The 26400-nt window shown below is 35.6% G+C and overlaps 1 protein-coding gene across 11 annotated transcripts in view; it reads left to right on the top strand.

The window, feature by feature from the left end:
• ANKRD28 (ankyrin repeat domain 28) overlaps positions 1–26400 on the top strand; it is a 202071-nt gene that overhangs the window by 143457 nt on the left and 32214 nt on the right. For all 11 annotated transcript variants that reach the window (XM_032869753.1, XM_032869748.1, XM_032869752.1 and 8 more), the window contains 10 exons: positions 1227–1427; positions 2750–2837; positions 7035–7177; positions 10308–10520; positions 15306–15384; positions 16543–16657; positions 17909–17991; positions 19824–19887; positions 21537–21605; positions 23876–24016. In XM_032869753.1, coding sequence (XP_032725644.1) covers positions 1227–1427; positions 2750–2837; positions 7035–7177; positions 10308–10520; positions 15306–15384; positions 16543–16657; positions 17909–17991; positions 19824–19887; positions 21537–21605; positions 23876–24016 — 1196 coding nt within the window. The remainder of the gene's footprint in view (positions 1–1226; positions 1428–2749; positions 2838–7034; positions 7178–10307; positions 10521–15305; positions 15385–16542; positions 16658–17908; positions 17992–19823; positions 19888–21536; positions 21606–23875; positions 24017–26400) is intronic.

Here is a 26400-nt window from a genome sequence, read left to right as displayed (position 1 = left end):
TAAAAAAAAAAAAAAGGACAAGAAAGAAAACCAAAAATCGGTATTACTAGGCTTAGTTCTGATTCTGGTCTTTTTCATTTCATGTGTACTTTGTCATTCATCTGCCAAAGATAGGATTATCACTGCAAGGAGAATTATTGCTAAGTTTAGTTCTGACTGTAGTGCTTAATGTAGATAGTATACTGGATTCCTTAGTATCTAGCCATGAGTCCAATTTATAGATGTATTGTGAAGTTTTCCTTGTGCTTCTGGGAGATAAATCCCTTTGGATACTAAACTTTTAAATAGACTTGTTAACAATAACTTTCTCACAGCATCTATTTCTCTATCTTTCTCTCTCTCTGTGTCTCTAATAAACTAGATACTCGTGATTTTTCCATTTGTAAAATATAATGTATACTAATTTGGGAGATAGTATGCTTTAAATCTTTATATATTTTATTGCAAAACAATCAATTCCTTAAAACTGTTGAAATTATAAATTAATTGTATCTTATTATCTAGAAAAACAAGAGAAGCAATGAACATTTTTTTGTTTCTTTTTTTTGAGAGCATGGGCAAAACGGGGGAGAGAGAGAGAGAGAGAATCCTCATGCAGACTCCCTGCTGAGCACAGAGCCCGACATGGGACTCCCATCTCCCAACCCTGAGATCATGACCTGAGCCAAAATCAAGAGTTGGGACATTTAACCGACTGACCCACCCAGGCACCCCTATAATGAATGTTTTTAAAGAATAATTATCAGTATCTGTTTTTGTACATTTTGATCTTGTTATGCCTTTTAAAGGAGGGCAGAAAAAGGGAATGTTTTATCTCAGTGCATCTTATAACAGCTCTGAGTAGTACTGCCTTTAGTCCAAAATATTTTGTTTTCTTGGGTAAATTCCTACTTATTTATAGCAGGTTCTACCAGACTTTTTATTTCCTCTGGAAATATTAGTTCCTTAATATATATACAGTTTCTAAAATTGTTAACTCGGGGCACCTGGGTGTCTCAAGTCAGTTAAGTGTCTGCCTTCAGCTCAGGTCATGATCCCAGGGTTGTGGAATTGAGTCCCCCATTGAGCTTCTTGGCTCAGCGGGGACCCTGCTTCTCCCTCTGCCTGCCACTCTCCTTGCTTGCATTCTTTCTCTTTCTCTCTCTCACAAATAAATAAAATCTTAAAAATAAAATAAAACTATTAACTCATTTGTTTTTTGTAACTTTTATCTTCATATGTTTCAGGAAGCAGTGCAGGTACTTTTGAAGCATTCTGCAGATGTTAATGCTCGAGACAAAAATTGGCAAACCCCTTTACACATAGCTGCTGCTAATAAAGCTGTAAAGTGTGCTGAAGCTTTGGTACCTCTTCTGAGTAATGTAAACGTGTCTGATAGAGCGGGGAGGACTGCATTACATCATGCAGCTTTTAGTGGACATGGTGAGGTAGGTGGTGTTCGATTAGACAGTGATTCTCTCTCCTTTCATCCTGCCACTCCCCACCCCAATAATTAATGAACTTGCCCTTTTTAGTGATTCAGTCCATGGGAATAGCAAAAAAAAAAAAAAAAAAACTTTCTTGTTTGTTTTTATCTAATTTTGCCTTTAGCAAATCCTCAGACTTCTTTTCATAATAAAATTCATGATATAAATTTCTCAAATTGAGAAGTTTACTTCTCAGAAACCATGCTTTTGAATTTCCTGGTCAACCTGAAAAGACGAAGGAGAACACTGTCAAGAATACACAATGTGAAAAGTATGTCCTGTTGTGGAAAAAATAATACAGGAAGAGCAGTTTCATAGGGTTCCCAGAAGGATAGTAGCAAAGGAAAAAAGAGTTTGGAAAAGATGTACTTGTAGTTTATTATCAACATTTCGTCAGAAATTTTTTGATAACAGACCCTCAAAAGAGAAAAATCTAAGAAAATTTGTATTTAGTTATACAACGAGCATTGCCTAATGTTAGATGTTGTAGTGGTAAAGAGTGGGGTTTATGTGTACATAGAAGGCTTAGGAAAGAAGAAAACACAAGAATTACAAGAACCTTTAAGGACAACTTGTCCAGTCCTTCATTTTTGTTGCAGACACAGAGGCTCAAAGAGGTAAAGTAACATTGCCAAGATTCCATGGTTGAGAGCTAGTGGCTGTAGTGCTGTTTTCTCTGTTTCTCTGTTTTTTGCAACATAAAGAATCCTTGCCTTCACTGCAATTAAGGTCATAGTTGTGTCCCTTTTTTGAAACATGGAGTGCCCTTTTCCATGGGGTAACCATTGTAAATATGGTTAGATGGAATAGAAATACTGTTCTTGAAACATTATGAGGTAAGCAGACTGCGTGGAGTGACCTTCAGATCTAATCATATTATAGATAGTGCATTTGTGTTTGAATTCAAGACATTTCTGGGATAAGAATGCACTTTATATTTTAAAAACACCTTGGGCTATTAAAAGAAATAAACCTGTTGTTAACTATTCCGCCTTTAGACCTTCCAGATTTGTACTTCATTGTTCATAAAATATCAGGACACAAAGTAGCTGTTGAAAGATACTGATACCTGCTCAATAACACCCATTGCGAATCCTTTTTTTCATATTTTGTCTTACTATTTATTAAATTATGTTAAAGAGTCTTTAAGATTTAGTCTAGCTCCTTCCTTTCTACAAATGCAGAAATTCAGTGCCAGAGAGATTGAGATGAGTAGTCCTCATAAGGGACATTCATGAATAATTCTACTTCTGAATTTTGATGAAAATTTATTTTTATTACAGATGGTCAAACTACTCTTGTCTAGAGGTGCCAATATTAATGCTTTTGACAAGAAAGATAGACGAGCTATTCATTGGGCAGCATATATGGGTATGTACATTTTGAATTTCATTTTCTGACATTATGTACTCAGGAAAATTTGTATGTTTTAGTTCCTGCATTTGGTATGACATCTGTTTTTTAGGATAGTGGGAAGTTACACCATATCTAAATTTGCTGCCCAAGTGGAACCAGCCTGGTAGTGGGAGAGGTTTGCCAGAACAATAATGTATTGGGTCCTCTTCTCCTAAAAGCTGATTAAAAATAATTCTTTTGGGGCGCCTGGGTGGCTCAGTGGATTAAGCCTCTGCCTTCAGCTCAGGTCATGATCTCAGGGTCTTGGGATCAAGCCCCACATCGGACTCTCTGCTCAGCAGGGAGCCAGCTTCCCCATCTCTGCCTGCCTCTCTGCCTACTTGTGATCTCTGTCTGTCAAATAAATAAATAAAATCTTTAAAAATAGTAATAATTCTTTTTACCTTTAAAGGGAGAGACACCCTAGACACAGGTCTGGGAAACATAATTTTTGTAAGTTGGTGTTTACTGAAAGCCCATTCTTATATCCATCCTTGTTTTTATGGGAATATTAAGGTAGAAGTTAGGAAGATGCTTCAGGAATCCTATTATTTTGGGCCACCACTGTGTTGAATAGGCATCATCATGTTTGATTTCTACAACAGTAATTTCATAGAAAGGAACTAAGGCTTAGAGTATATAGGTTTTTCTGTAGTAACATGATATATATGTTCTTGAAAAATCTTAGGATTTGCAAAATTGCACTCTAAACTAGCAGAGCTCATGGGAAAACAGTCTTGTGGTAGACCACCCCAAACCATGCAACATTGTGACCAGGGCACTACCAAAAACATTAATTGATTCTGGAGGTAACTTGGACAGCCAGAGAGCAGGCAGATCTTGAGCTTACCTCAAGATATTTTTAAGTGCAGAAAAAGAGCAGAGTAGAAATGCTGACTCGTGGGTGCTAAGACCATGCATATAGAAGTACATCTCTAAGCATGGAGGAAGTATAACCTGCCATGAACCTTGCAAGTCCTGTAAGGCCAGTGTTATACCTCTGGAAGACATGGATATAGACATTAATTTTTCAAGTTTTCCAAAATAAAACTGAAAAAACAACTTCTCCTTTTTGCAGCCGTGGAATCTCAGAGTTTTTTCTCTTCCCTGACAAAGGTTGTAATTCTGCTTCTGCTCTTCTGGCTCCTGTGGCTTAAGAAAAACTACATATGGACTGACCTGTGTAATACTGGAGTTATTCCTTGATTTACCACTCATACTGCCTGATTACAAACACATTTAGCTAGCCACCCTTCTTACAGGCATAACTTACCCTTAGTACTTCCTGCTCTTGGTTTTGTCTTTTCCTGTCTCTCACATTAAAAATAAAAGATTAAAGGAAAATTTGATGGAAGACTGTTAATTTTTAAAACTATATAAAATTGTAAAATTTTATAATGGAAGAAAATAGATGCACTCAAACCAATTATGTAGATAACCCAAGGTCCAGGAAAATTTTTTGCCTATAGTAGAAAAACAAAAAGAGCAGAATCCATATTGAATTCCAAGTCTGTCCTTTAGCATGAGTGTAAAGGAATATCAAAAATGAAAGTTCCTGAAAGTTAACATCCTTATCAGATGTCCCTCTTTTGAAAGCCAAAAGCTCAACATTTTGGGCTTCTGATGTTTCTCTCACACCAAAGATTCGTGCCTCTGGTTATATCATGGGCAACTTTCTTCTGTTACTTGGAGGTAAACATCCAGAAACAAGTCTCCTATAGCATCCTAAAGTCCCCTCCTCACAGCCTGTACATTTTTCATATTTTAAGCCTTGGGGACTTTTCTGAATATTCTAGTGTACCTTATCCTTCTAGACAGTTTAGGAGCAGCTGATCTGCATCATTTAAAACTGTATACCTTATATTAAGAGGTTTAAACTCAAAGCAGAATGCATCAGGCCTTTTACCTCCAAAGAATTAAGACTTAACTAAACAGCTATTTTCATGAAATTGAAGCCCAGAAGATTTTTGTGGGTTGCCTCTAATTGAGCTCTCAGAATAGCTGGGTGTGTATATATCAGGAGTCCTCCTCAGATTGCTTTGTTTTCCTTGATGCACTAGGTGTTGCTTTTCAGGCCAGTAGTAGATAAAAAAGATGTTCCCTGTTTCTTGGCTCTTATTTAATTTTTGAGCATAAACACTGAGGGATTTATAATTCTTTCCTTACCTCTTTCAGCATGGAAAAAGAGGAGTATTGACACATAGCTTCTAAAATTGTTCAGCTATCCGAAGCATTCAGGATTAAAGAGAACTAAACAAGTAAAAGTAGGGAGCAATTGACTGGTCTCATAGACAGACCAGAAGTCCAGGTCATTGTCCTCTCTAGGTTATATTCAGGGAATCTGTCAATATTAGTGCAAGAGACATTAAAATTACATGTAGTCTTATACTGTATTTCTCACAGACTTCCTTATTTGCCCTGGCCTTCTGTCCCCTGGTTGAAGTTCCCCTTTTCTGTTAGGCTATATAATTTATCCTTATGCTGTTACTGAATTATCTGTAATTAGGTCAGAGCGACATATTTTTCCCCAAAGAATTGGTCATTTTCTCCTCCCTACCCCATGTTTCCTCTGACCATGAACCTCTGTTAAGATCCCTTTTACACATTCATCTTTTCTCTCACTTTCAGTACTTTTAGCAGTATTCAGCCAAGTTCTACCTCCAGTCACCTTACGGTGATGATTTTGACATAGAAGGTGCTGAATAAATACTATTTACCTTGATTACCACCTCATGTTAACTCATGCACTTAAAGCAGTGCATAAAAGTAATTTGGGGCAATTAAGTAATGACTCAAGTTAAGGAACTGTCAGAAGGTATTATATACTTATTAGATAGTACTTACAGGTATATGGTGCTTTTGGCTTATAAGACTTATAGGAAAGAGAAAATGACAGAGTTGATCAGGGAAAATGAGTACTGATGTGGGCCTTCAGGGATCAGTACAGTGCTTGCAAAGAGGCATCCAAGCAAAACATTCCATGCAGTAAAGGAATCTCATTAACAGAGGCACAGAGGTGGGAAGGATTATCACTTACAGAGGAAGAAAGCAGTGTATAATCTAATCTGATAAAGACCAGGGAGATAATAAAAGGAGCATAGTGGTTCTCCCACCTTCTGGACACCTGTCTCCCTTCCTGGCCTCCTTGTATGGTATGTTGGGGCCTGGGACTAATTCTGACTAGTGAATTAAAAGCAACATCACCTCTGGACCAGAGCAATAATTTAAGCATTTAATTGCTGATTTGAGATTCTACAGTCTATTCCTCCTTTTGGCACAGTGACTGGCCACATTCAAGATGATGTCAGCTGTATGAGCCTGTGTCTTTGAGTGACTTAGCAAACCCCTCTTGCCATAGTGCTGATGAGAAATAAAATGCTAGTAATTGATTGTTAACCACAACACATATAACCCTGTCCTGATTGATACAAAGGTGAGTAGCAAACTGAATTTGGTTAAGGATATCCGGTAGAAATAACAGGGGAAGAGAAGTTTTTAACCACATGTTCTAAAAGCCGAACGTTTTTAAGAAACAAGACCCAGTCACTCCCAGGTTTTCAAGTAGAAGATTCCACCAAGGCAGAGAAAAGTAAACTAATGTGTTACACTGGGCATAAAACACCAACTTCAGAACTTGAGAATGTATTAAACAATCTTGAAAACAGTAAGATCTAGACAAAAGGTTGTCACTGGATAAAATAAGCAAATATGATGTCTTCAGTTAGTTACCTCTGTCAACATTTATTAAAATTACCTGAGTTCTCGGGCACCTGGGTTTCTCAGTGGGTTTTAGTGTCTGCCTTTGGCTCAGGTCATGATCCCAGAGTTCTGGAATCAAGCCCCACATCGGGCTCTCTGCTTGGCTGGGAGCCTGCTTTTCCCTCTCCCTCTGCCTACCACTCTGTGCACTTGCGCGCTCTCTCTCTCTCTCTCTCGCTCTCGCTCTCGCTCTCTCTCCGTCAAATAAATAAAATCTTAAAAAAAAAAAAAGTTTACCTGAATTCTTGTTTTTTTTTCCCTCCATCCTTTCTCTGGTTATAACTTGATTTATTGGTGACTTATGCATTATTTAGTTAATTTGCATTTTTACTTAAAAAAAAAAGATATCCAGGATTATATTTCATATTTTCCTGTACTTATTTTTTTTTTCCCCTTTCATAAACACATTTTCAGGACACATTGAAGTAGTGAAATTACTTGTGGCACATGGAGCTGAAGTGACATGCAAGGATAAGAAGTCTTACACACCTCTTCATGCAGCGGCCTCTAGTGGAATGATCAGCGTAGTCAAGTACCTTCTGGATCTTGGAGTTGATGTAGGTATATAGATTGAGCAGTATAAATGAAGGAGGCATTTTATGTGTTTATGATTTCATTGCTGGCAGAAGTTATTTCAAATTTTAAGATAATTTTATACAATAATATTTTTGTCTTTTAATTAGATATTTGTAGTCCTTTCCATAATATATAGTATGCTAATATCTGATCATGTAATTAGTCAAAGTATATTAAGAGGTAAAAAATATTTCAAAGGTAAATGAATGATACAGGTTTTTCTTCTTCATTACTATCCAGGATTAATAACTCCATTCCAGCTGATCAGACACACTTGGGTTATTTTTCCTAAGTGGCTAGTTTACTGTTAGTCTTATTTGCTCAGTCTGTTACTCCCTTTAATTGACTGTACCAGTTCACATTACAGGATATTGGCAAGAGCTAGGCAGGAAAACCAGAGGCTTCTTGCCCATCAACTGTAAGTGTTCCTTACTGTATAAATATTTTTGGTTAGGAGAGTTGCTGCTTTATATTTGATTCCTGCATTGAGATAGCTAACAATACCTGTCACTTTCACAGGCTATCCTTTAAGCACTTGACTTTTTTGCCCCTCTTCGTATATTTACTCTTATTTTAGGTACGTTCTGACAGACTTGTCTGGTTCTTCAAAACAGATTAAAAAGAACAAATTAGGAGAGAGGGTTAGGCTCTGCTAAAGGGAAGACTTTAGATCAACTGCAAAAACAAACCAAAAAATGTACTAGTCTGGTTTGATAAAGAATGCAAGGCAGAATTGTAGAGCTGAAGCTTTAAGGATAATATGAAGCACTTTGCCTAAAGCAAACAAGTAGGAACTGAAAATGTCAGCATTGTGAGATGTTGCAAAAATCCAAACATACTGTTAGGTAGGGTCTTGTAGAGTGCAAATAAAAGTTTTATTTTTCAGCAGTTCCTCTAGCTCTATTTCATCAAAGTAACATAATGCCTTACAGTACCCTTGATCTAGATAAATGAGCATCTTGTTTCTGACTGCTGTTTCACATCCATTCTGATGCAGTTTTTTAAATTTGTGTTACTGACAGTAAAATAACATTTGTAAACTCTAGTGACAGAGAGTTCTTTGGAATAAATGATGAGACTTAGAGCTGTTTACTGACATGTGACCTCTAATTGCATGATTTATTAGTTTCCCAGGGCTTCCATAACAAATTACTATAAAGTGAGAGACTTAAAACAACAAATTTAATCTTTCAAAGTTCTGAAGACTGAGGGAGAATCTATTCCATGTCTCCTAGTTTTTAGTGATGAAATGTAGGTACTTTGACTAAAGTTAAGTGTTTTTTACTTTCTTCAATTTCTGTTAACAGGGATTTCAGAAGAGAAAATGTTATATACAGTTGTGATAAGTTGAGGCCAACTCTTACTTCTGATGAATTACAGGATTGGGGCATTAAGTCACTAGAAGGATTAAAAAAAATTACTGAAGGAGCGCTGGGTGGTTCATTCAGTTAAGTCTCCAGCTCTTAATTTTGGCTCAGGTCTTGATCTCAGGGTTGTGAGTTCAAGCCCCATATTGTCCCCATGCAGGGCATGGAGCCTACTTAAAAGAAAACAAAAAAACAAAAAAATACCTCACTGACAACTATTATATTCATAGTATATTGCACCATTAAGATCAGCCAAAGGAAGAGACACATACATAGGGCAGTGTCCAGAAGTATTCTAAACAGAAAGCATTCATTGTTCTTTCCCCATGGAGTTAGGACTCCTTACTCCCCTAACATCAGCGTGTGAAAGTATGCACATAGTATTGCCAAACTGGAAAGCTCATCTGAGCTTTGTTTTCAGAAGTTTTTATTGGGGTTCCTTTACATAGGAGTGATTAATTTTTTTATTTTTAAAAAATTTTTTTAAAGATTTTATTTATTTGAGAAAGAGAGTGAGCAAGAGAGAGAGCACATGAGCAGAGGCAGTGGGAGAAGGAGAAGCAGACTCCCCACTGAGCAGGGAGCCTGTTATGGGTCTCAGTCCCAGGACCCTGGGATCATAACCTGAGCCAAGGAAAGATGCTTAACTAACTGAACCACCCAGGCGTGCCATAGGTGTGATTGATTGATCACTTGCCCCCATGGTTGATTGCAGTTTCCAAGTCCAGTGATAACTGAGGGCTCCAAATCCCGCATCCTAAATCACATGGTTGGTTTAGGTGGCATTGGCGTATCCTACCCCCAGAACATTGACTATGGCCAGTCCTACTCGGAGATCCAGTGTAGCCAGCTCCCACCCTAAACGAGGACCCTCCTATTGGATATGCCATAGATTACCTCCCAGAAGACAAGGGTGAGGGCCAGACATCTCTTTGGGCAAAGGTCACATTCTTTATGTAAAAGTCACGTAAACGTTAAAGTATTCACCTGTTTTATTTTTAGAAACAGAACTAAAAGAGAAACTTGGCTCAAGAATTATTTCTCAGTATGGAGAGTACATTCATTCTGTAAAATGTTAACATGTTTAGGCTGGAAAATATCTAGAGTCCAACTTTGTTGGAAAAATGAAATAGAAAAAGGTGCCACTCAATTTTTTAAATCCTGACCTTTACTTCATTACCAACTTTAATCTTTTGTCACTGCAAATGTAAAGGCTGAAAATAGGCATGTTATTCAATATCTCTCAGAATTTTTAATTTGTGTTCATTTATCATGATTCTTAGAGTTAATTCTTATGACTGTACCTTACTTCGAAGACCTTTTAAAATAGGTTGTTTTCAGGGCACCTGGGTGGCTCAGTGGTTGAAGCCTCTGCCTTTGGCTCAGGTCATGATCTTGGGGTCCTGGGATCGAGTTCTGCATCAGGCTCCCTGCTCAGCTGGGAGCCTGTTTCCCCCCACCACTCCCCCCCCCCCCACCTGCCTCTCTGCCTACTTGTGATCTTTGTCTGTCAAATAAATAAATACAGTCTTTAAATCCCTGAATGTGAAAAATCTATTTGACACCAAAATGCTGTTGTTAATGTTCATTATTTTAAAAGAACTTTAGCATTCTAAGCTTTATCTGTGTATTTACCCATTTCTCATTCCATTAACTTGCTTACAACCACATCGCTAAAAGAGCTCTTATTCTTGTAGCAAGTAGTAAGACTACTTTAACACTGAGATTTTTTTTCTTCCAATAGATGAATGAACCAAATGCCTATGGAAATACACCTCTTCATGTAGCCTGCTATAATGGACAAGATGTTGTAGTAAATGAACTTATAGACTGTGGTGCTAATGTAAATCAAAAGAATGAGAAAGGATTTACCCCTTTGCACTTTGCTGCTGCATCAACACATGGAGCGTTGTGTTTAGAGCTTCTAGTGGGCAATGGGGCTGACGTCAATATGAAGGTATGAAATAAAATCAGAATCTATACTGTGGTATTTAGGACTTTGCTGTTTAAAATAGTATCAGGGTGCCTGGGTGACTCAGTGGGTTAAAGCCTCTGCCAGGGGCCTGGGATGGAGCCCCACATCAGGCTCTCTGTTCCACGGAGAGCCTGCTTCTCCTTTCTCTCTCTGCCTGCCTCTCTGCCTACTTGTGATCTCTCTCTGTCAAATAAATAAAATCTTTAAAAAATATAAAATAGTATCAGTAACAAATACCATTCAGGAATAAAAAGGAACAAATTATTTATAGACACAAGAACACAGGTGAATCTTTAAAAAGTCTTACACACACAAAAAAGTCTTACACACAGAAAAAAGTCTTACACAAGAACATACGTATTAATCCCATTTGTATAAGGTTCTAGAAAAGATGAAATTCCACTTAAATGGGGTTCTAGATTCTGTAGTTGAAAAAAAAACAGTTGCCTCTGTGAGGAGGGATTGATGAAAAATGGGTCTGGTCTAGGAGAACTTTCTGGGGTGATGATAATATTCTGTATTTTGATAGGCCTGTTTATATGTAAATAAGCATTTGACAAAACTCAGAAAGTGGTACATTTAAGATTTGTACACTTCATTGCACGTAAATTTTCGCTTAGGAGGTAACAAACCAAAGTGATGTTGAACCCTTGTTAATGATAAGCATACCAAAGTGCTTAGAGATAATATGTAGTCATATCTTCAATTTTTGAAAAACATCAAATAATTAGGTGGATGGCTGATTGGAGAGATTGATATATGATGATGTGTGTATAGTAAAATGTTAGTGATAGAATCCAGCTGGTATGTATATAGCTGTTCATGGTAATCTTTTAACTTTTCTGTTTTGAAGCTCTCTTCAATTTTATAAAAATTTAAAAGACCACAATCAGTGTGTTACATATAAGGAATAGTTGTGGGGTTTTTTGGTTGCATTCACTTTTAGGAATGGGCATTTGAATTTTAGAAATGACGTGAAAATTCTGGAACCAAAATAAATGTACTTTCTCTGTATAATTCTGTGAAAAAGCACATGCAGCCACAGTTTTGAACACTAGTTTATAATGCGTAATCATTGTTTTGATTTTTCCAAGATGCTTTCACTGATTGTTTCTATATTTATACATCAGTTCATTCTTAGAGTATTTGCCAGTCTGTATCTTATGTTCTATACAAAAGAAAACTACAAATAAAATTGAACTGTTTAGGATTAGTAAAAACATTTAACCTTAAAATGTGTTTTCAGAACTTTAATTACTTAAGATTTCAGCTGCTTTTGTGGGTATCATGAGCCAGTCTTTAGATTGGTAAAGAAAGGAGTCCATCTTCTTATATTTCTTAACTTTAGAGAGACCTTTAGTGACACCGCTGACCCTGTCTAATAGCTACAGTAGCAGCAAATGCATCTATAATTAGTCATTGCTCTAAATTTTCCTCTCTCAGCTATAGGAAGAATTTATAGTCATTACACCCAAGGAAGGAATGGGCATGAGGTATCATAAAGAACTCCTGTTATGATTATGTTTAAAATGCCTTTTCTAAGAATATACATTTAAAGCTTCCAGTTCCCAGTCAAATCACCTACTAAAGTTTTTTTAATAGTTTAAATAATTACTAAAAATTTATTGATAATAAATTTGAACTCCTTAGTTCAATTTGAAGAATTCCTGCTGTTTGGATAATCGGGGAGTAGAACAGTATCTAAACTCTTGTGAAGGAGAGACGTTTGTTACTTGTTTCCTTAAAGGCCTAGTAATATTTTTTAATGAAGATTAGATTTTAACATTTTTCAAAATATCATAACCAGTGTTTTTAGTCTCTGAGATCTGTTTATGATCAGGTGACTATAGTTAAATCATTGTTGAGTATTAAATATTAAGTATCACGGCTTACCTATATCATTAGCTGTGACACACCTTTTAGTTTCTATAGTGCTATCTTTAAGGGGTAAAAATTAGCCTTCTTATGTATTTTATACAGTGCCATTTAGACATGAATATTTAATATAACTTGCTGGTAGATCATTTGATTCATGTGTGAATGCCTACATAGCTGACTCTAGTAGCTAAATAGATTTGAAGGGAACAAGCCAATGATACTGGTTTAGAAATAGATTTCCTAAAAAGTTGCCTGAATCTTGCTTGGGGATGTATGACATCCCATTTATATGCAGTTGTCCAGTTATCATATAGCCACATTCCTTTGGAACACAGGTCATGATGTTAATGACTTCTAAGGTACCTTCCAGCTCTGAAATTATATAAAAATTATTAATAACTATGTGTTTTCAACCAGTAAGAATATATATTCACTCAAGAATTTATCTTCATTCCTGACACCTGTATTTCCTATATTTATCAAACCAGTGCCTATCAAATTGTTGCTTGATTAAGGAGCTAATAAGGCTTTGACATTTGCCTTACATTGTAAAAAAATAAAATAAAATTATAACCCTCATGTTCTCCTTATCAAGTCACCTCTTACTCCGTGCTTCTTTTTTCTTTTACGTCATTTTCCATTTTGGTGTTTCTGTCCCTGATCAAGTTGTGGATGACTAGAAATTGGAATAAGAATTTAGGCTTGAAATTACTCAATTATTTGTTTATAGGTTTATTAATTGACTGTTTCACAAAGTACTACATAGAGATAAAATGAGTGAAGTTTAAAAAATAATCAAGGTCTGGTTTTTATAACCTTTCTTACTGACTTGAGCCCTACTGCATTGGTTGTATCCCTTAAATGCACATCTTTTCCCACTTCACCTTATTCTTAAGAATAAATGTTGGTCAGGTAAAATACCTCAAATAATTTGATTTAAAATTTAAACATAAAAAGTAATGTGTGTGGCTTATTTTTTGTTGCTATTTATGGTCACTTGTGAACCCAACTCTTAGAATTTTGGTGGATCTTTATTTCCTGTTTAAACTTCTAATTTGTTCTAAAATTAAGGTGACTTAAAAAAAAAAAATCTACCCATTGTCTCCCCAATTCAAAGAGAAATAAATGTGCTCTCCTCCTTATAACATGTCTTAAGATGGACTTTTCAGTTGGTAACCTGAATCTTTTGGGGGTTTTTTGTTGGTTTGTTTTAGTATATTTGGAATATTTTTATGATCAGTAAGTATGTAGTAGAAAGTAAAAATGTTAATCCAGTGCCACCTGGAGGACTCCACTCACTAGCTGTGAGATCTGGTTACATTTCTTAACACCTTGGCTTGTAAGATATGGTCAATAGCATATAAGTCATAGGGTTTTAAGACACAAATGACTGATATATATATATACAAAGTGTTGTAAAACTGCTTGGAATATAGTGCTTACTATGTATATAAATGTTAGCTATCATTATATTTCACATTTCATCATTTTATGGACTTAAATTTATATTACTGTTTAGTTTTTATTTTTACTTTTTTTCTGTCTGTAAGGTAAAAGATTAAAGAATCAAGATATGTTAGGGAACATTTTGAAAAAACATTCCAAACTGGAATCCCATTATTAAAATGCTTTTGTGCTTTTTGTTTTGTTTTGTTTTTTTCTGGTTGAAAGAATAACTGGTACATAGATGAAAACACCCATATATCATATGGTTGGTTTACAAAAGATTAGTATATTCTGTATAGCAGGACTATGAGGTCCAAGTAGTATATCCATTTCTAGTCGAGAAGTGAAGGCCCAAGGAGATAGCTTCTCCTAATTCTTGCTCTGGTAACTGGCAGAACCAGGATTCAGCTCAGGTTTTTCTGACTCCAGAGCCTACCTTATTTGTTTGCTTGGGTTTGTTTTGGTTTGCTTTGCTTTGTTTTCCCTCTTGTGTACACACTGCTTCCAAAGGTTTGAGAATTCTTTTGAGATAAATTGCCTACTGGGTAGTTTGCTTGAAAAAATTAATATAAAATTATGGAATCAAACACATTGATAGGTAATTATGTTCATCTAACACTCTAGTATAATGACAGAATTTCTTGAGGTCTGCATTATACAGTTTTAGTGTAAACTTAGGACACTTGTTGCATTTCATTTTTAAATATATATACACACAGAAGATAGGCTGAATATTGCTGAGGGATTAGGAATTGCAAAATAGATTCTTTCTTTGTAATGGTCACATTGTATGTTTTGATAAAGTCCTTTAGAATTTCAGAGTTTGTACATTAAATACACACATACCCAGCCAGTATGATTATATTTTTAAGTAATTTGAGAAAAAAGATAACAGTATTGATTACAAATAATTATAAACAAATTAATGTATTAAGTTTTTAAAGTGAATTATAGTGGTTAAAGTTAATTCTGACTTTCACTTTTCCTTGGTTGAGGGAGGGATTCAGCATTTCTTAAAATGAAAGATCTGTAGCAAGGTCAAATTTTGGAAAGGTGGGAAACATTCCAGTTGTACCACTACTGACTATGTGACCTTGGTTGAATCATTAATATCCTTGTGCTCCAGTTTTCCCACCTTTGTAACAGGAATGATACTAGGATTACACTGTATACCTACCGTGCAGAGCTTTTGGTAAACTGTAGGCATTGAGGGTTGGTTGTTTTGTTTTTTCTTCTATATTTGTGCTCCATAATATCTGTACTTTAAAAAAAAAAGTTCCTAATTCTGAACAGCTCTTTTACCTCCATAAGTTTGAGCTAAACTTAATGCTTGAATAGTAGTTTTGCAAGATAAAGATGCAGGAGGATATTCAAAATAAAACTAAGGGTTACATGTGACAGATTTAACAGTAATTTTAAATCTTTCATATTTGATTATTTCAGAGCAAGGATGGGAAAACCCCACTGCACATGACTGCCCTTCATGGTAGATTCTCCAGATCACAAACCATTATCCAGAGTGGTAAAAAGTATTTCTGTTTGTTTTTTTTCTTAAATGTAGTAAAAACATCCACAAAATGAATGGTATTGAGAAATTATTGTAGCTGTCTATATATTTTTAATATTTGATTTCAGATCTTATGAAAATCAAATAATAAAGAGTATAAAATGCCATATATATGTATCTTTCATAATTTTTCATTTATTTTTGTTTTGTTTCATCTGAATTAGAAATACAATTTCTCTAGCAGTTGGTGTGGGCTTTTTTAAAGCATTGCTAAATAGAAAACTTTGCCTTTCCACTGCAGTTTGTATTTGTATTATACATTAACAAAACTCTGTTGCATTTATCATTTTTCCCCTTTTGGGTATTCTGAACTATTTTTAGGACTTTACTTTCAGAACTTGTATTCTTTTGCATTTGAATTAGTACTAGGCAAGCTAAACCTTTAAATAAAAGCTCTTAGGTACATTACTTTAGTGTTTCCCAAGCCATATTCCAAGGAACTGTTTGTTAATAGTCCTCAAGATAATAGTTGTTACGGTTTTGCAAGGAAAAAGTAGTAGTTTTGTGATCAAATAATTCCTGAAGCATTGCCTGCAATTTTGATGAAACTTGGCATGTGTGCATTAAAGCTCTGAAATCTTGCTCTAAAGAAATGTATTTAATTTTGTTTTAATATAGTGGTTTCCAAACTTACAGGACCCCAGAACCCTTTCATCATTTTAAAATATATTAAAAGCTGAGCACCTGGCTGGCTCAGTGAGTCAAAGCCTCTGCCTTCAGCTCAGGTCATGATCTCAGGGTCCTGGAATCAAGCCCTGCATCGGGCGCTCTGCTTATCTGGGAGCCTGCTTCCCCCTCTCTGCCTCTCTGCCTCCTTGTGATATCTCTCTCTCTCTCTCTCTCTCTCTGCCAAATAAATAAATAAAATCTTAACAAAAAAACGAATAAAATATATTAAAAGCTTATGCTTAGTTCACAAAATTGTTTTTAAGTGTAAAATCTGTAACCTCAGTGCCTGGTCCATTGTGAAACTTAGTTTCCATGAGTGAAACCTAGTTAAATCAAAATATCCATTAGTTTATGCCTGAATAGAGTTTTATGTTACTTTCTGTGTAATAAATTTGACTTGATCTTAATATAGTCCAGCATCTGATAGTACATTATTTATTGCAGGAGCTGTAATTGACTGCGAGGATAAGAATGGAAACACCCCTTTGCACATAGCAGCAAGGTACGGCCATGAGCTGCTAATCAACACTCTTATTACAAGTGGTGCTGACACTGCAAAGTAAGTACTTAACCACAGTGTTGATAGCTGTGCTGAAAGGGAAACACAGATGGAAGTGAATTGCAGTGTTCTAGAGATTTCAAGTAGAAGTATGGATCTTTGTGCCCAATATGGTACTAATTGCTTGAGCTTTTACCTATTTGTATGGATGATATGCTAGAATAGATATCTAATGTGATTTCTTTGGTAAGCCAGCATAGTACATTTTTTTTTACCCCAGTGAATTCTAGATTATGAATAATGCACAGTTTTAGAGCTTTTTATTGTTGTGATCTATTTATTTTTAATCTAAAAGTAAATAAAAGACCTAAAAGTATTTATGTACTAAATGCTTTTCTTTTTCATTCAGATAATACTATCTGTAGATTTTTTGCCCCCCTCCCCCCGCTTTGGTCAAAACAACACATTTGTCTATTTTATATATTGAAGTTTCTCTTTAAAGGTTTTTTTGGAAAGATGGATTCTCTTGCATGCTATGTAGAAGTAAACACCCTACTTAAATTGATGTTTATCATTCTTAGGTGTGTCTTTATATTTTTATTACATCTTATTACATTTATTACATATATTCATTAACATGTTTTAAACCTTCTTTTAAGCTTTCTGTAAATGTGATGGAACTCTACACATTTTTGCAGTCTCTGATTTAGCCATGTAGAAAATTTGGACTTTCTTTCATACTCTCTACAAATAACCTGTAGTTCATCCATTTTATAAAATGTAATTATTATATAAAGATTTCATAGTTTATTCATTCTACTTATTTGCAAATTTAAGTTGCTTCCAATTTTACAAAAATTAACTACAGTGAGCATTCTTGAACATTTTGTGTTGTGGTAATGATTCTCACTGGCAAAGCGGAAGGAATGAATTTCATACCCTAGGCAAATGTCCAGAGACAATTTTGGTTGTCATATTTTGGGAGGAGGGTGTTACTGGCATCTGGTTTAGATAGAGCTCAGGGTCACCGCTGAACATCCTGTATGCACAGGGAAGCTGCCCCTCCCCAGCCCCCAACAAAGTCCTTCATGGCAATAGTACTAAGGTTGAAAAATTCTACTTCTGGAGGAAAATTGCTGGATAATAAATAAGCTATGCCCGCCTTCAGCCTTTTGCCAAATTGCTCTTTAAAATATTAAAGGTTTGGACTCATCTAATTATCTTTCCACTTTAACTAGTTTCTTTGTAATTTATTTAAATGATTGTGTTATTCTTGATTGTAATGAGGTTACTATCCTACTTACACTTCAGGCGTGGCATACATGGAATGTTCCCCCTCCATTTGGCAGCCTTAAGTGGTTTTTCAGATTGCTGCAGAAAACTTCTTTCTTCTGGTAAGTGGAACCATTGTAGACGGAGTCTTTTTTTTTTTTTCCCCCCCAAAGCCCTCCATATTTGAGTACAGTCTCCTTATCCTGCTTTCCCAAAATTACTTGTAGATATGTACAAGTGTGAACCATTTATTAAACTCTCTTAGAAGATGTTGGGTCTTTTTTAACTTTAAGATTCAGTTCTATCTTCAAATCTGGGAAAAGTTTTATTTTTTCAGTATTTCCTTCTGTTAGCTGGAGAATGGGATATGGAGTATTTCTAGAGTAGTTTCTATTCATTGAATGGTAGTTTTCTTGGATCATCTCCATATGTCTAGAAACAGAATATCTTCATTTGCATGCTTCCTTTTTAGGAGCTGATAGCCATGATATGGTATCTTCCAGGTTTGTGAAATTATTTATACCATATCTAATTACTGTGTTATAATAACATAATCATAGTCTGTTTGAAACAAAACAGGATCTATAGCTTTCTACAAATACTCTAAAACTGTGGTCCTTATTAAATGCATAGAATTACTGAGTATATATAATTCAATTGATTTTAAATGATAATCTGTTTCTTGGTGTTAAAAAGGTTGAACACATTTTGCATATTAATACTCACGATTGCTGAAAAAATTATGGGAAAGTTTTGGTGAAAATTAACATACTCTGTGAGACAGTCACTTCTGAGTTTTTCTTAGTTTTTTTTTTTTTCCAGTTATTTCTGCTTTAAGTTTTTAAAAGTATGTGTATGTCCTCAAGTATTCACAAACCCATTTGTCTATGAAAGAGAAGTCTAAAATTTCTCCTCAGTGTTAGTAATAATCCACAGGTAGCAAAGCACCTATGGCTTCTTTTAAAAACAGTTTTTTGTTTGTTTGTTTGTTTGTTTGTTTTTTAAGATTTTAATTTATTTGAGAGAGGAAGAGAGCACAAGTGGCAGGGAGAGGCAAAGGGAGAAACAGACTCCTTGCTAAGTAGGGAGCCTGACACAGGTTCCATCCCAGGACCCCAAGATCATGACCTAAGCTGAAGGCAGATGCTTAACCAACTGAGCCACCTAGGCACCCCTAAAAACATAATTCACATAACATGCAATTCACCCATTTAAAGCATATAGTTCAGTGTCTATTAGTATATTCAGAGGTATGTGTCCATCATTACAGTTGTTTTTTTCTTTTTTTTAAGATCTTATATATTTGAGAGAGAGTGTGTGCGCAGCGTAGGGGTTGGGGGAGGTGGCAGAGGGACAAGCAGACTCCCTGCTCAGCGGGGAGCCACACACAGAGTTTGATCCTAGGACCCTGAGATCATGACCCTAGCCGAAGTCAGATGCTTAACCCAACTGAACCATCCATGCACCCCTATAGTCAGTTTTAGAACATTCTCATCCTCCTATTAGCAGTCAGTCCTCATTTCCTCCCTCACCTCTCTAAACAACCATTACTCTGCTTTCTGTCTCTAAATTTGTCTGTTCTGGACAGTTCATAGAAATGGAATCACCCAAGATGTGGTCTTTTCTTTCACTTAGCCAAGTGTTCTCAAGGATCATTCATATTATAACATGTATCAGTACTTCACTTCTTTTTATTGTTGAATAATATTCCGTTATATCCTATGGTTTTTAAACAAGTTCTCCAGCACTTATCCTAAAGCTAGTCTCAGTCCTTTAGAGGCAGTTTTTTTGGCAATATTATATATTATTACCTACTTTCAATAATTTTGTGCCTATTTGTAATTCAGTTTTGTTTGAGATTGGGGGTCATATAATACATGACATTTCTTGACATAGTACTTTAATATGAAACAACTTACCTATGATACTATGTAAGATGTATTAATTCTTACAGGATTTGATATAGATACCCCAGATGATTTTGGAAGGACCTGTCTACACGCAGCTGCAGCTGGAGGGTATGTTAACAAAATTTTTACTTTTTTTAAGAAGAAGGTGGCTGGTCATGTCAGTTTTTCTCTTATTTTCATTTCTCTTTAATAGTTCTGGGCTGTGTCAAAATGGAAAACAAACCATAAAAGGAATGGTTTGGGAGAAGAAAGTCCAGAGTAGTAGAAATTACTTTTTCTAAATCCTTCCATCTAAGTCATAAATTATGAGTGGGAAGAGAGATGGAACAGAACTGTAAAAGGATACAGTAATGTGGGGGAGGTGGAGCAAAACTGTAAAAGGAAGTATTGCTTTTTGTGAGAGAAAATCATTTGTGGGTAAATGAAAGGAATAGAGAGCAACGAAACATTAGAGATGTTCTGAGTAATACTGATGTTCTATGAGAAGCTATGTAGGGTTTTTTTAATCATAATTTTAGGAGAAAAAAAATGTCTGTGGCTTATTTATGTCTTTCCTCTACCCTAATAGGAAAAAGAAAATTTTTGAGATTGAAAAATTTTAGACAGAGTTTTAAATATTGCTGCTAGGTGTAACTAGGCTCTTGGTTTGAATGAACAACAACCTTCAATTAAAACTCATCATCTTTGAAGCATGCTGCTAATCTATTGTTTCTGATCAGTTAGATCCTAAATCAGCAATAAGACATTTAATTCATGGTGACTTGTCAAAAACATCATTTACAAGAATTTTATTACTAATAATCATTCTTTAAAAGTTCCCAGTGGTTTCAGAGGACAAGTATACTGAACCAAGACTATTACTAGACCAGTCGCAGATGCAAAGATGGATTGTGAACATATGACTGGGTCCTCTTGTTCTTCCAAGGTCACCAAAGGTCTTTCCAGTTAAAACTTAGCTTCCGTATTACTGGCCTCCAAAGGGAGGGACAAAAGACAACATGACTGTCTGATTAGATGCTAATCTCAGTTTCTAGTGTAACAGAGTAATAATGTTCAGGGTTTTGAAAGTTAAACTATAGAAAGACCCATGCATGTACCATACGCTCCTACAATTTTAACTAAAGATACATTTAAGCAATTATAATATAGGAGAAGGTAAGGGAAAACAAATTGGAGCATTTTCAGGTTTGATTTTTTTTTAACCCATTTTCTTTTAATTTAGTATTAAAAACCATTTAAACCATTCTGTTAAAAGCATGTTGTTTGAAGTTTGTTTTAAAGGTTCCTAAAAACTCTAAGGAATTTTTTTTTTTTAAGATTTTATTTGAGATAGAGTGTGAGCATTAAGGGGATGCCAGGAGTGGGAAGGCAGAGGAAAAAGCAGACTCCCCACTGAGCAGGGAGTCCAAGGACTCGGGCTGCATTCCAGGCTCATGACCTGAGCCTAAGGCAGCCACTTAACCAACTCTCAGGAACTTAAATGTGAGCTTTCTTTTAAATAGTGACAACATGACTCACTGTTATTTCCTGTCAACATGCCAATATGTATATATATATAACTTCTTTAAAATTCTAGATACAATGAATTTTAATGTTTTATTTTATTTTATTTTTTAATGTTTTATTTTTTATTAAATATAAATCATGTCATTTTTTTCACTTTGTCTTCATTTGAAAACATGTTTTGGTACTTAAACTACCAATTTTGTTATGAAATTATTGACAGTTAAGTCTTCTAACTGTATTTTCCCTAATAGGAATTTGGAGTGCCTAAACCTTCTGCTGAATACTGGTGCAGACTTCAACAAAAAGGACAAATTTGGGAGGTAGGCTGTGATGACATTCCTCTGTAGAACCTAATTAATGTTGTTTATTAAATGACTTGCATGACCTTCTGTCTTCTGAGAATTAACAGTTCAGCATCTTTTGCATTGTGATCATGATTCACTGAGAGGCCCGAATAAGTCAGTAACTTTGAAATAATTCATTTTTACCCACAGTCTTCTTCCACTTGGGCCCCTGCCACAGCCCCAGGCTGTCAGCCACAGCTTTACCTTATAAGCACCTCTGAATCTCTCGATATCATTCTTCCTCCTCCCATAATTACACTTAGAAATGTAAAACCCCATGGTGCCTGTGTTCCTTCAAGAAATTCACAAGACCTAGAACTCAGTAGTACAATTCTCCTTACCCCTAAGTCATTTCATTGTCAGAGATTTTGGTGCCCATATTTGGTTACAGACCACTAGAAACAGGAATGAAATAGATAATAAATATACATGAAACTTTTGTTCTTCCCTCATATAACTCCCCATGTTACCTATACACATACTAGCACATCCACATACACCCCTTCATATAACTGGTAGGAAAGTAACTGTGAAGTAACAGAATCCCTTTGTAGTCTTTTAGCCAGTCCTCATTCTTACTGTGACTAGCATTGATGGTAGCAGTACTTAAAGTCACCAGTATCTACTAAGTTACATAGAGTAGGAGTTGACCTAGCATGTGCTAAAACCATATAGGAAAGGATTGAAGGCAGTTTGAATTGGTTAAAAAAAAGAGAGGTGGCAGGCAGTGTGAGCAAAATTGTGGGTCATGAGTTTGAGAATTACATCAAAGCGTGTGACAAGAAAGGGTGTATGTGTCAGAAGGAAATGTGTGGATGTACATTCAGTGCATGGGATAGGGTCAGTGCAGAAGTAAACAATTATGTATGGTAGGGAATCAGAAATGCATATTTAAAAAAAAAAACTATTTGACCCCATAATTACTTTGAGGAATAGACTGCTCTCATAAGCCTACTAATAAAAGGAACTAATGACCTGCAAAACCAAAATCATTTTGTTTGGCTTTGCAATGCAATATTTTTACAGTAAGTTGACTTTTACAATTCTACTTTAATCCATCTTACATTAGTTAATTTGTAGCACTTGAAGCATTTTTTTTACTACAAATGGCAGCAAGGGCTTCTGAAGCATACTCTGAGTTTAGAAGGTTGGAAGTAATTCAGGGTTAATTGTATTTCTTAATTAAGAGGGAAACAAACTATAAGAGACTCTTTTAATCTCACAAAACAAACTGAGGGTTGCTGGGGGGTTGGGGGGTAGGGATAGAGTGGCTGGGTTATGGACATTGGGGAGGGTATGTGCTATGGTGAGTGCTGTGAAATGTGTAAGACTGATGATTCACAGACCTGTACCCCTGAAACAATACATTATATGTTAATAAAAATAATTTTAAAAATAAATAAATAAAAATAAAGGGGGGGAGCCACCAAGACAGGAAAAAAATGCTATTACTATACTATGTGGCTATCCAATAAAGTAAAATGATGTTTTACTACTGTTTAGTAGTACTGTTTTACTACTGTTTACCTTCATTTTTTGTTTTTTTTTCCTTCTGTCCTCCTTTTTTTTTTAAATGAAAAGTCATGGAATCATTATACAGTTGCAATTCAAAGACGGAATTTTAGTAACATTCTGTTGCATGTCAGTAACTGGGAGGAAACGGGCTACAAATATTCAGTCTTTAGAAATTAAAAACAGTATTCTAACTCTTCTGAATAAAAAAGTCTTCAAAACTATGCAGTTCTTGCTTGAGAAACCTGATACTACTGTACAGCTTTACTGTATGGTTGGTAGAGTAGGGCATTCTATTTAATGCTTCTATATTTCTCTTATCCTTTATTCCTCCTGAGACATGAACAGCAGCTTCTACCCCTGTACTGTGAAACATTTTGTTAGTATAAGGGAAGTTTTGTTAAAATGAAAGTGTTCAGAAGTTTCTGAGCAGAATATGAAGGTGTCTGTAATTCACTCAAAAGACTAGAATCGTTACTGTGGGGACCATGAAATAATTTACTGTATTTCTGTCGTAATTTCCTATTCTTAGAGGTTCTTTGCTACCTTACTTTCTCGTACTAGCTTCTTTTGTCCCGCCCTCCAAAAGACTTAATAATATATGGTAGAAATCGATCTCAGACTCACTATAAATTCAGTATTTGTAACTGGGTGGAGTAAGAGTCAACTGTGCACTTACTTACTAGTGTATGTCCCTGGCTTTTATTTTTCTTATATTAACTTGGGCACAAAAGATCTCCGCTGCACTATGCTGCTGCCAACTGCAATTACCAGTGCCTGTTTGCTCTTGTGGGATCAGGAGCAAGTGTGAATGACCTTGATGAAAGAGGATGCACACCCCTGCACTATGCAGCCACATCAGACACAGATGGCAAGTAAGTATCATGTGGTGAGAAGGAAGGATTATTTCTATAAACCAACATTTTCCATGTGGATGGCTGTTTTTATTGCAAGTTCATATTGTTATACTTTTTGTGGTATTTTCTTGAGTCTCTAGTGTGGGAAATAAATTGGTTTGATAATTATACCTGAACCATAGTTTATTACCTGTTTCTACTCAGCATCCTGCTTTATTGACTGATCTGGTAGAAGAAAGATAAAGGCCTCTTGTCGTCCCTGCCAAAGCACATCTTAATATCATCTCCATGTTTTTTCCCTCTGACTTCTCAGAGGCAGCAGTTTTGAGTTTATCATAGGGAAAGCGACAGAGAAGAGATGTGGACAATGCCAGCGGAAGATGGGGCAGAGATTGGAACACCAGTATCAGTCAGAGGTAGAGAGTTTGTATTTGTAAGAGATCCTTATAAATGGGTATCTATCCAAAAAGGGAGTAGCCAGTATGGCAAAATCTGGCACTTGTTGGTTCTAAATATTGCTTAAATAAGTAAATGAGATAATGGAATAACCAAATATTGGCCAAGAAGGCCTGCATAACCAAAGAACAAGAGATGTGTAAATTATTTTTTATAATTAATATTCACCTAAAGTTGATCAGAACCATTCATAGTACCTTAATATATATTGCCTTCCTGGAAGAAAATAAATTCATTGGAGAGAGAGGATCTTCAGTTTGTGGTAATCACAATTGTGTGTGGATCAATTAAGAGTAAAAATACCCAAAGGGAAAAACAAAGAGTGGTTTGGAAGGGGGATTTTATAAAATATACTTCAAGGAAGTTTTAATTAATTAGAACTATTTCTCTGGTTTTTAATATTTGCTTTTTACCCTTAAAATAAAAAGCATAACTTGAAGATATTATTCACAAATGTTAATTTATTATAAATTCTTTAACTAATCTCAAAGCCATTTCTATCAGTAGCACTTTGTTATGTTGGATTCGAAGTTGAAGCTCTGTAATCTCAAAAGCACTAGTAAAATCTACTTTTGTTTACAAGAATGTATCACTTTGTATAATTTCACATAAACCTAGAATAGTTAGGTGTAGATAGATTTTGGGAGAAGTTAAATTACTTGAAGTATGTTTTTATGGATAGTAGCTCTTTAAAGAAAATCTGTGGTAAAGACTTTGTAAATAAGAAAATATTTTGGTGGGGCACTTGGGTGGCGCAGTCAATTAAGCATGGGTCTTTGGCTCAAGTCATGATCCCAGAGTCCTGGGATCAAGCCCTGCATTGCATCAGGCTCCCTTCTCTGCCTGCCACTCCCTCTGCTTGTGCACTCTCTCTCTCTCTCTCCACCCTCCCCTCCCCCTCTGTGTCAAATACATAAGTAAAATCTTACTTTTAAAAAAATGTTGGTAAACTTGGGTAAGTAGATCATCCTCTGATGTATAAATTTTGTAACTTCAGAGTTTAATTTATAGATTTTCTTAAAATAGGTTATACCTGAAATGAGCATATCACCACCAATGATCCTTTACCACTGTTCCCACACACTAGTTATTAGGTGTCACTCAATGGGATCTACATAAATTCCACTGAGATGTCACACAAACACACACACACACTCATGCACATAGAGATTACCCAAGGTCCTCTTGCCCTTAGACAGTTATATTAAACCTGAATTCTTATGCAGAAACCAAGAGAATAACAATGTTCAACCCATACTGTTTGGGATTTGTGGTTTTGTTTTAAACCAATCTACTTTTTTTGTAGAAGTGTATCAGTACTAAAGTGATATAAATCAGTTCTTTGACCTAATATAAACTGTTTTGAGCAACAGCCTAGTGATACTTATTACTTAAACATTTAATTCTCAGTATCTACCCAAAGCAGCCTGATGTGCTAGAAAGAACATGAACTTTGGGATCCAAAAGACCCAGTTTAAATCTTGGGGTTTCTATAGTATACCCCTTTGAGCCTGAGCAGGTAATTGCCAAGCAAAATCTTTATCTGTAAAATTGAAAAGAAACTTACTTAGAATTGTGGGGAAAACTGAGATTATGTATATAAAATAATCTAGCACTGTTTTGTTTTGTTTTGTTTTTTCTTTAAGATTTACTTGAGAGAATGGGGGAGGGTCAAAGGGAGATAATCTTCAAGCAGATTCCCCCACTGAACATCGAGTCTAACACAGGGCTGAATCTCATGATGAGATCATGACCTGAGTCTAAACCAGGAGTTGGTCTCTTAACCGACTGAGCCACCCAGGTGCCCCTCTCACACTGTTTCTTAGAGCCTCTGTTTCTTTCTTTTTTTTTTTTTTTTAAAGATTTTATTTATTTATTTGACAGAGAGATCACAAGCAGGCAGAGAGGCAGGCAGAGAGAGAGGAAGAAGCAGGCTCCCTGCTGAG

This window comes from Lontra canadensis, unplaced genomic scaffold (assembly GCF_010015895.1).
Source record: "Lontra canadensis isolate GAN:19392208 unplaced genomic scaffold, GSC_riverotter_1.0 scaffold38, whole genome shotgun sequence".
NCBI lineage: Eukaryota > Metazoa > Chordata > Mammalia > Carnivora > Mustelidae > Lontra > Lontra canadensis.
Note: the sequence above shows the minus strand (reverse complement) of the source record. Positions and strands in the feature narration are given on the sequence as shown.